The following is an 11,886-nucleotide window of genomic DNA, read 5'->3' as shown; positions in this document are numbered from 1 at the left end:
CCCCCCCCCCCCAAATAAATGTGAGAAGACCCTTGCAATTCATCCATCCTTGAGGCTAAGAAAATATTAATACGCAAAGCGATAACAAGGGCTAGAGGAAAATCTCCCTTAATGAAATTTCCAGTTGACCACATGCAATTTGTTTCATCGCAGTGAACAACTAATTGCAATGGACGTTATCAAGGTGTGAGTGTGCTGTCTGCTGTAAACTGACTGGTAAAACAGGTACAAATCCTTTATCCTCACTCCCATGTTAGAAACAGAGCGCATAGAAACTCGACATCAGCCGAACATTTTCCTTGCGTGCCTCTGGATAGTGTGTGTTGTGTTTAGACTTGTAGTATTATTAAAATAGGAACTTGAAAATAATTGCAGACACATTGCCCGGTCAACACCAGCATTATGGAATATGTTCTGATTCATCCAACGGGTCTTTCTTCAAACCAGAAAACGGCTACACCGCATAGGTGCCTAAAGCTGAGTGTAAAAATCCAAAAATCCGAGGAATGTCTTGATAAATTCAGACTGAGTGGTTTTGATCTCTCAGTTGTCTAAATCCTGCAGCTGTGGGATCAAGAAACATACAGTGCCAGTCAGTGACCTTGGTGGGGGAGTACGATGAGGAAAATAATCATTCCCACCCAAGGTCTGTATCGATTTCACCTGCCCTGACCATGAAGCGGGTTAAGAGTAGCCAGTGGTGGCAAAATGGTCAGCGGTGATATCATTAGCTTGTTGTTTACACACGGAAACCGGCAGAGAGGAGACGGCTGAGTGTCACAAGCCACTTTCTTCTTCACCTCCTTCAGCTGATCAGAGGATCATGGTATCAAGGAGGGATTAGTAGCGACTTGGGATTTGTGTGATTGGTTAATTTATTGCGGTGATGGCAGGTCTTTCATCTATGGCAACATTTAATCAGCGCAGCCACAGAGGCTATTACAGGTTAGCTGCTTTCTGGAGTCAGACTGGCTGTGCCATCAGCTCTATCACAATTCCCCTGAAATTTCCAAATTATCTGGAACAGGCTTTAGCTTCTCAGTAATAAAAATTAGAACAGATTCCTGATAGAAGCTTTTGCTCACACAGGGCCAATTATAAATAGTACAGCCTTGGCTTGGAAGAGGAAAAGGAGAAATGGAAAAAAAAAAATCCAAGTCTGAGAGATGTGCGCGGAACTTATCGTTCAGAGCCTGCTCCGCTCTGATCCAAATCCGTGCGGCTGAAAATTTATATTAGATGCTATCACAGAGACCTAAGTCTAGAAAAATCAATGAAGGTTATCTTTTATGTTGCAGCAACTTGTGGAAATATTGATTTTCATTTTACAGCGAATTTGGAGCATCAGTTTGTAATCACTTCCTCGCTGACTACACTGTTTTGGTCACTGTATCTTTTACACATGGAACGGTAACAGAGCTCAGAGGAAGGTAAAAAAAAACAACATAAAAATAGAGGAGGAGAATTGAAACCACTGAAGTGAAGGTGGAAGGTGGATAAACCATAACACTGCACAAAGAGGAAGGCCAGGGGGCTTATGGGTACCAACAGAGGGGATGGATAGTTTGTTAAACTGATACTGAAAGAGAATTAGTGTCCTTTTTGTGGCATTTACTCATTTTAACTTGAATTACTAAACCTAGACATGTAACAGGTTAGAGAACAAAAAAATCATATTTAAATTATTATCATTAACACCAGAAAAAGTTGTCAAAATCTGTTTTTATACATTTATTAGCAACTGAAGACCAGCATTTTCTATCAGAATATTGTTTCAGATCAAATATATATATATATATATATATATATATATATATATGTATGTATAGCCTCAACACTTCACATTCCCTCGCTGTGTGATTACGAGCAAGACAAGGAGTTTGTTTCCATAAAGCCAGTTCATCGTCTGTTACCCTCGCTCCAGGCAAATTGTAATTTTCTGGCTGTCAATCTGCATTTCTTCTGGCCTCGGCCACTTTGGCCAACCGAAGCAGTTATCCAAATGTTTCCATTTGCATTTGCAGACAGTCCTCGCAGCAGTGATACCACGGTGTCCTAATCCTCAATATATTGTGAGCATCTCTTTGTCTTTTGGGCACCTGGTACATGCTTACAAAGCACATATTGTAACTACTTATATTCTATATAAATCTGCGCTGGGGGCCTCTAAAACAAATAGTTAAAATGAAGCAATAAGAATTTTCTAAGTTTGTAGCAATGACTAAAAGACAGGTGAGAACATGTTTCATTAATGTATAATATTTAGTCTCTGTTGGCTGCATTAAGGGCAGCTGAATATAATGAATTCCCAGAGGCTCAAAGAGAGATGAGGCCTCTGCTGAATAAGAGATGGCTCCCGTCTGGAGATCTGAGAAAGGGTTAATCTGATTCCATTTCAGATAGTCGTCGTGGCAACAATCAGACGGTCTGCTCCGCTCCTTTGACAAGGGTGTGAGATTTCAGGTTAGCTAGATAGAGGACTTCATTGTGGGGCTAATTTGAAATTGTGGATGACTTAAATTACAGAGGTCCTCGCTCCCTCTCATCTGCTGCCAACGTGGGATAAGAAGATGCCAAGAGAGGGAATAAGAATATCAACAGACACAATTTACTGTCTGTGTTTGATCAGTTCAGCATTGTACTCTGCCAACGTGCAGATATATATATATGTATATATATGTGTGTGTGTGTGTGTGTGTGTGTGTGTGTATATATAAATTTAAATATATATAAATATATATGCATGTGTATATGTCTGAAGAGGCTGTTTTTAAAAATCTCTTTATATAGTGCATTTTTGCCTAATTTTGCACACAGATCCGATTCCTATCAGCTCCAGGATGGTGTTTGCTGCTTTTAAATGCCTCTTTAAATAAAGAAGGAAAGAAAGCTGTCCTCCAGCCTTCGACTAGATAGAGTTCATGAAAAGAGACATGGGTGGGTGGACGAGTAGGAGGAGGAAGGGGCATGCAGGCGCACTACCGGAGCACAGTGCTCATCTCTTGTGCATATCTGTGCCAATTCAGACCTTTAACACGCTCAAGTGACATTTGCATTTATCCTGGAAGGTTGTTGCCTTTTGCGGGGGAGAAATAAGTGAAAAGCACAGGAGAGGGCTGGTGTTTTTCTGTTGCATTAGTCAGATAGCCAGTGTCCTCTTGTCCCTGGCTCCATCAAATGGAGAAGAAATAAGAGTTGAGACTGAAATCCCAACCCATTTTCTCTTAGTTAAGCCATTTCCGTTGCTTCCCAACCAAGGGTGGGATGAGCAGGTAACATGGTTTAAAAGTAATGGCCTGAGAAGGCTGACACTGTGGCTTTGAGTGAAAGCTGCCTAAGATATGAGCACCACCCCTACACACACAAAACACCCTGAATACAGTTTACATGAAGCAAAAGACAGAAAAAAACAACTTGTAAAATAGAACAGAAACCGTCTAAAGAACAAGCCAATCTGCACCGTGAAAATCTATTATGCTGGATGTTGCTCTCTATCTTACAGGGTTTTTTTTCCTTTGAAGAATAAAACTCCCTGTTTGACCTCTGACCAAGAAGAAAAATGACCTTACACATTCAGAATAATTTTCCGGCATATTATAAAAACCCTAACCTCAATCGCCCTTTGAAATGGATACTGATTCTTTAAATTCTTCCCCGCTTGTTTCAGGAAATAGTGAGATCCTGGCGATAGCGAGGCACAATGTGCCCAAAGTTCACTGCAGAACATTCACTTCCTTCTCTCTGAAAGTCACCATCCAATTCATTTTCCTTTTGTTTTTTCCAAGATTACAGGACACCTGGGGTATTCCTCTTAATCTGGATGATCTGATGCTGGATGTTCAGTTTTTTGTTTTTGATACAGTGCAGGCTCTTGAACCCATTTGTCATCATTCCAACCTCTACAGCAGCCATTGTCTGTTGGCCTCTCACACACACACACACACACACACACACACACACACACACACACACACACACACACACACACACACACACACACACACACACACACACACACACAAATGAAAAACGGCACTGATTTCCAAATTTTCTCAGCAACAAACAACAAATAGGATTGGTCCGGACTTGAGCTGCGTGCTGTTTAGTTTCCTAATTTGTCTCTTTATTGCCATTCAGTGGAGCCGAAGAGCGTAACTCAGTGGGTATTAATATTTGTTTAATCACCAAAATAAGCAAATGATTAGTGTTTGTTATCTGTCCTCAACCAGAAGACGAAGAGCACGGTCCCGGTGGTGCTGAGCGCCGGCCCCAGGTGGCTGCTGGATGTGACTTGGCAGGGAGCAGAAGACAACAAAAACAACTGTGTGGTGTACAGCAAAGGTAAGCAAACAGCTCCGGTCTGCCGTTATCGCTCCACAGCGCAGCACGCCACAGTCCTCCATCCACTCCTTTCCTGCCTGACTTCCTCTTGCTCTCCCTCTTTTCCTTTACTGTTTCTCCTCTCTTTCTCTTCTCAAAGTCACAAATGTCCACCAAAAATCCATCTGCGCAGACAAGGGCATGCACTCATGTAGTCCAATACTCCATTTTTCCCAAGATCATTTCTGTCACGAAAACTCTGATTGAGAAGTCTTATAGAAAGATTTTGGTCTTTATACTTCACAAGGCAAGTAATGCTCATTAGTCTTATTTAAAGTAAGTGAATCTGGATGAGAGTAAAGGAGAAGGACAGCAGATAGGCAGGCAGATAGATCATCAGTGTGTTTGTTTTCTGTATTTAGTCAAGTACTAGTTTTATGTCTCTGATAAATCAAACATACTCATGTAGCCACCACTGTTAACAAACCAATGTCAATTTGTGCAGAAAAGGAAACTTTCCAAACTGTTTTGAACATTTTTGTATTTTTACACTACTCTGAATATTAAATGGATTTTTCTTGTTTCTTTTACACAATCTCAACACAAACTGAAAAACCCATGCCACGCACAAGGTGGTGAGAACATCCCCATTAACAACAAATCAAAGTACAGAGAAAGAACATTTTTAGCTTGACAAAATATTTTACTAAAACTAACACTGTTTTTTTTTTTTCTTTGATAGAGATTACAAATTGCCCACAGTTATTATTTACTTCAGCCCAAAACCAAAGTATAATGATGACGAGATCTGAAAAATGTGAAAATACTCAACCAGAACAGGTTAAAATGGCTCCATTGTTGTTATGGTTTCTAATGCTCAGTGATGATGGACATAACTCAAACAATCTGTTAGGTTTTTTATTTAAAGCTATGTATTTGTCCACATAAATACACCATAAATGGAGCTTTTATAGATCTTAACGTTAAAAAGCAATTTTAAAAACTCGCCAAAAACTCAGTTTGTGTGCTAACAAAAGGTTCAAGCGCAGCAGAAATTCTCCATTTTTAAAAATATCTGCTGAAATGTAGACAAGGCCTTAGTTGACCCACAGTAAATAAATAAATTACTCAAAGTGGAGCATCGTGTCGAGCAAACCCTCATTAAAAATGTCCAGCACAGTTGAGCAGAGCTCAGATGGTATCGAAAGAAGCTTTCAAAGCACCAACAAAAGCGTCTAAAACGTCACGTCTCATGAAAGCAGAAGGCTCCCATCAATGTAACTGGGTCGTAGCGGGCGCTAAGTAGAAACACACAACAAAATAAATACGTAAATAAAGTTGAGTGCCAGATTCTAAAGGGGGGAAGAAAAGGGCTCCATTTATCACTTTTCAGAAATGATTACCCCGTGACAATACCCCCAAAGCTGAAATGGAGCTTCTTCTCCCTCAAAGTGAATAAGTGGCAGGAGTGGGATTTGCAACCCGGATTTTCGGTCTCCCAATTCTCATCTACTAATCACTAGACTGCACTGGGGAGTTATCCTCTTAACCGGCTACTTAACTTTGTGCTCTTTATCACCAAATCATTAAAGTTTTGATAAGCTGTTAAAGAAGATTATGCACTTCTTTAAAATCTTCTAATCTTTTTGCACAGAGGCTGACTGTATGAAACAAAAAAGACCAATAACAGGATTTTACAGTTTCTTCTTTATTTTTTTTTAACTCTAGCACATTTTCAGTGCCACTCGTTCATACATGCATGTATCCTGGAGATAAGATCTCCCATAATGCATCATCACCTCAGCTGTGTATTCCTGACTGTTCTTTTGTTTGTCACCTCTAACTTGACCTTATTAAGTTAAACACAATAATATATCCAGATGACTCAGTGTTTAGTTAGTTTATAGTTTAGTTTAGGTTGTTTATTTGTCATGTGCAGGTCAACACAAGGTCAACCATGCAATGAAATGCTCAGGACGAGAAGAACCGTCTCAACTCTTCAGAAAACAAAAACAAACAAACAAAAAAACAAAAAACAAAGAAGAAATACCAAAGCATGCATCAAAGTATAAAACAAAGTACCAAAAGTGAAAAAGAAATACAACATCTACAAGATCCAAAATAAATATAGTAAACAACATGGTAGAATACAACAGTGCACGTAGGATGAATCAGTAAAGTACCTCACAGAAGACCTGAAATCTGTTGGAGTCAGTCTCCCCACCATCACAGACATCTACACCTCCAGATGCAGGAAGAGGGCCACCTGCATCATGAAGGACCCCACCCACCCAGCACACACACTTTTTGCCCCACTCCCCTCAGGAAGGAGGTTAAGGAGCATTAAGTGTAGAACCACTAGACTGAGGAACAGCTTCTACCCTGAGGCTGTTAGACTCATGAATCTCTAACTAGAATAATCACTGTGAAAAACCATATCATGTTGCTGCTGATCTGTTTCATGTTGCTGCTGATCTGTTTCAATGTTGATGTGTTCATGCGTGCACATCTGCTCACAGACTCATGTTCATGTTTGTGGTGATGTTCAATGTTTTATGTTATGAGTGCTTAGTGTATATTTAGTTGATGTTTTTCTTAGTTCATATCTTAGATGTTATTACTGTTTTTCTTATACATTTTATTGTTGGATGTAACTGGGACCCTGTGTACATAATTTCGCTCCACCACATGTACCACATGAGGTGCGAATGACAATAAAGAAACTCTGACTCTGACTCTGACTCTGACTCTGACTCTGACTGACTCTGACTCTGACTCTGATTTAGATTTTGATTTAATAGTGTCATAAAAACACTGTTAGCAGCATGGGCCTTTTAGCAGAGTGGTTCTTTTAGCAGAGTGGTTCTTTTAGCAGATTGGTTCTTTTAGCAGATTTAGCAACATCGTCCTGTTATCAACATGGTCCTGTTATCAACATGGTCCTGTTATCAACATGGTCCTATTAGCAGCACGGTCCTTTTAGCAGCATGGGCCTTTTAGCAGAGTGGTTCTTTTAGCAGAGTGGTTATTTTAGCAGAGTGGTTCTTTTGGCAGATTTAGCAACATGGTCCTGTTATCAACATGGTCCTGTTATCAACATGGTCCTGTTATCAACATGGTCCTGTTAGCAGCATGGTCCTGTTAGCAGAGTGGTTCTGTTGGCAACATAGTCCTATTAGCAGAGTGGTTCTTTTAGCAGCATAGTCCTGTTAGCAAAGTGGTTTTGTTGTCAACATAGTCCTATTAGCAGAGCAGATTTAGCAACATGGTTCTGTTAGCAACACGGTACTGTTAACAGAGTGGTTTTGTTGGCAACATAATCCTGTTAGCAGAGTGGTTCTGTTAGCAGCATAGTCCTATTAGCAGAGTGTTTCTGTTGGCAGTGAGAGAGGTTGTTTTAGCAACATGGTTCTCTTAGCAATATGGTCTCATTAGCAGCATGGTCCCATTAGCAACATGATGATATTAATGACTATGGCAACGGATGATGCCTGCATTCCAGGATCGGGCCCGGCAGACACAGAACATCTAAAGTTTCTCCATGGAACTGAACTGTTCGTAGAGTTTGGTCCGTGCAGGCAGATGTAGGATCATGGAGACGGACGGCCACCATGACAGGCTTGAGAATAGTGTGTGAGAAGTTCTTAAATTTAAGTTGAAGTAGTTGTCATAATGGATGTAAAATGTCTCAAACATTACGGAGGTGTAATTCCATACATGACTCAAACTGATTGTAGCAACTTTGCCAAAGAGCACTGGATAAATTGGTTGGGTGTGCGTTTTTCTCTGCTTTTCTTCAGCAAAAATTATTCCACCATTTGCTCTTGGCTACTTTTTTCTCCCAAGAACTTGAAGTGAGCTCAGAATGTGGTCGTGTTTGATGCCGTCCTGCCATTCGACTTTTGCATCCGGGCCGTGACTTGATTTCTGGCATTCATTCTTCTCTGTCGCCTTCTTTTTAAATATTCCAATCTCTACGTCCATGCACCCTCCGGAGTTGAGTGCCCAAACTGTCCAATTTTTGTCAAACTCAATATTGAATTTGGTCTTCTTGCTTTAGTTATTAGGTTGTACTGGAACTGTGCTTATCACATCGAGAGTGGATCAACTCAAGGGAAAAAAAACCTTCTTGGAGTTTAACAAGAACTTACTTTTTACCTCAGTTTGTTTATATTTTCAACCCATTGCTGTTTTCTACTTTAGTAGGCTGCTTCATTTCTCCAAGTTATTTGCAAAAGACGTTAATATCTCAATGCACAATATGGCTGCAGAATATATTCTGTCTTTCGTTTCAGTGGTCTCGGCTTCCTTTAAGGCTGCCTGCAAAGATAGTAGCAGTTGACTTTGGATGTTTGCCAGTGTGCATCTATGGGGGGAGTATCTCTAAGTAAAGAGAGATGATTGGTTTGAGTGGCTGTAGCTTTGTGATGGGCATTCTGTCCTGATTTCTGCATTACATTCCTGCTCGTCCTCCATCCCCCAGAACTTGTCAGGAAGGAAGAAAAACTACAGTATGTGCAGGAAGGACCGGATTCAGCAGGATGGTTCATCTGAGAGTTGCAGTGTGTTTTGTGAAATACATGCATTTGTGTCTAACAAGCAGCAACTGTGCTTGTGGTCTTCAGCTCTAAAAATAATAACCTAATTATTTATCTGGAGGGTCTTCTTTGGAGATTCAGTCAGTTTTATTGTCTACAAGTTGTGCGTTCTGTTTTCACAGGGCTATCGTTGTTGCAAATAATTGTCAAAGTAAAGTAAATAATTGTTGCAAAATAAAAGCTGAAGACAGTGAATAATGTTCGAGTCAAATAAATGCCCTAAATTAGGATTCACAGAAGCCATTTCTCAAATATAATTATTCCTAAATTTCCCCTTTTGTTCAATGAGGGACAGCAAGAACCCTGAAGTGGAAGCAGGAAAAGTGCAGTATCTGGTGTTCCCAGGCTGTCAGCATGGTCCTGTTTGTTTTACATTAAACTCCCAGGAAGAGCCTTAGCAGCCAGCCATTACTAAAACTCTCAACTCCACTGCAGTGCTAACTCATTATCGAGAAATCCACCTGGAACTCCCACAATGCTCTGCTCCACACTCCGACAGTCTCTTTGAACCTGTGAAGTTACAGAAACAGGCAGCAGGTCTGCAGAGTAATTATATGTTACAGTAAGACCGGAGAGCGTGGAGTGAAGGAGAGAATGACAGACAGGGAAACAGACGAGTATTTTCTATACAGATAAACAATGGGATGATAAACAATGCAGCTGGATATATAGGAGAGACGAATGAGAAAATCAATTCAGGCACATTTTGATTTTTTTTTTCATCTAACACCTGCTGGTTGAAGATGTTTGCAGTGGAGACTCAGGTAAATATCTGTCTGAGTTAAGATTTATCCTTCTTCTGATAACAATTTTTTTTACCAAACTATTATCTTATTAAAAACTTTTATTAGAAAAGTATTATTTTAAAAATGGAAATTAAAATTGTAAAAAAAAAATTAATAGTGAACCCTTAAAATGAAACATCTTGCCCTTCTGCAGAGCAGATGATTACAGGATTTTTGGAGATTTTTTTTATAGTCATAAAATGCCTTATATTTAATGATCTTCTCTTTAAGACTTAAAAAGTCTTATATGTCCAGATTTTTTTAGGGCAGCACGGTGAATCAGTTGGTAGACCTGTTGCCTCTTTGCAAGAAGGTTGCTAGTTCAAATCCTGGCCCGGGACCTTTCTGGGTGGATCCAAAAAAAGTTAAAGACACAAACAACTGGATTTTATTAAAATAAAGTCCAGTTGTTTTTGTCTTTAACCTTTTTTTTTTATTTGCCATGTCCTGGATGACTGAAGATCTTAGCCAGCATATTTCTGGGTGTAGTTTGCATGTTCTCTCCGTGCATGCGTGGGTTTTCTCCAGGTACTCCAGTTTCCTCCCACAGACCAAAAACATGCATGTTAGACTGATTGGTAACTCTAAATTGTCTCTAGGTGAGAGAGAGTGAATGGTTGTCTCGTTTGTCTCTATGTGTCCCTGTGATGGACTGGAGACCTACATTTTTATGTTCATTTATCCATTGCTTCTTTATTCTACTTTATTTTGTGTGTGTGCACTCTGGACATTCATTTACTTTGTGTATCTATAGTTCTGTCTGAGAAGTTGAAATGTTACTAATGTGCATGTGTAAAATCGAGCACCACACCCCCAAACACTTTCCCAGTTATTTCTGGTCGCTGTTAATCTCTTTTGCTTGGTCCTTTACAGCTGATTTTTTTTATTGACTTATATACAAATGTTCTTGCAAATTATTTTATCAGTATTTTACGTTGTGATAACGATGCATAATGTTCCCCGGTGATGGAGTGACTGCAGAGCACAGCTGTACATACTGTAGGTAGATACGAACACTGTTTAGGACTAAGTGTAATTCAATGAACTGGAAGTAGGAATTAAACTATTTAAACCCCAAAGCATTGTAAAACTGAGCATGTGACATTGAGCATGTGCATTAGTAACTGTAAAAAGGTCAGGTACAAAACTGAAGTTATCTTCATGCAGCAGTACCTTTGGGAGGACTTTATTGATGAACATGTAGCCTTCTGCAAAAAAAAATAATAATCTGGTTGTTGTTCCTGAAACTGGCTTGGCTTTTCCAATGATTTGGATTGTGTTTAAGTTTGATAGAATGGCAATCAAATGTCTAAAAAGTTAAATCTGGTCCTCTGGACATTAAAAAAAAAATAAAAAAATTGTAGAAACGTTTCGTTGTTCATCGCGAGAGACTTCCTCAGTCTGAGGTGCTGTATTCAGCTCAGTCTCTTAAATAGCACCTTCTCAGAGTGGATCAACCAGTTTGCTGCTGACAATGAAAACCAGCTGATCACATGCTCAAGAAGGACCATCAGCCTAACAATGGATCATTAGCACACTGATGGCTGTTTACTGTTCACAGGGGGCTGAGTGATACTAGCAATCACAGCATTGTAAGAGGGGGACAGTTGAACCCAGAGGCCTCCACCCCTGTTTAATGATGGACGATTTCTTTTCACAAAGATGGCCCGATGAGCTGAATACAGCACCTCAGACTGAGGAAGTCTTTCGGATGAGAGACGAAACATTTCTACAATTTTTTTTTTTTAATGTCCAGAGGACTAGATTTAATTTATTAGATTGTTCTACCTGGATTATTGAGCATGCATCAGGGCAATAAAATGTGTTGCCTTGAAAGAAAGTTTACAGCATGTGTTGTTCTCTCCCTCACTCTGCACTCTCCGATTTTACTCATTACATTTTGGAAATCACGTTGGTCCATATTTGAATAATGCTCTTAAAAAGGTCTTGAAAATCTTTTAAAATCTTAAATTTAACTTACCTAAACTTGTAGTAAGTCTGTAGATAAAATAAGACGATAAATAGGGAGGCACAATATTATCGACGTGGTATCGGTATCGGGCAATATTAGTGATAAAGTTAAATATCAAACATGGGTCATTCCATCAAAATAACTCACTGATATAAAATGCCCTGTTTATATATATATATATATATATATATATATATATATATATATATAT

General features: G+C 39.5%; 1 protein-coding gene across 1 annotated transcript in view; it reads left to right on the top strand.

Annotated features, from left to right (window-relative positions):
* The window catches only part of zfpm2a (zinc finger protein, FOG family member 2a), a 170,264-nt gene that overhangs the window by 102,766 nt on the left and 55,612 nt on the right, over window positions 1–11,886 (top strand). The window contains exon 5 of the mRNA XM_037676439.1: window positions 4,230–4,341. Within this exon, the coding sequence (XP_037532367.1) occupies window positions 4,230–4,341 (112 nt within the window). The remainder of the gene's footprint in view (window positions 1–4,229; window positions 4,342–11,886) is intronic.

The sequence above is a fragment of the Nematolebias whitei genome, chromosome 5, assembly GCF_014905685.2.
Source record: "Nematolebias whitei isolate Nwh7 chromosome 5, NemWhi1, whole genome shotgun sequence".
Taxonomy (NCBI): domain Eukaryota; kingdom Metazoa; phylum Chordata; class Actinopteri; order Cyprinodontiformes; family Rivulidae; genus Nematolebias; species Nematolebias whitei.
Note: the sequence above shows the minus strand (reverse complement) of the source record. Positions and strands in the feature narration are given on the sequence as shown.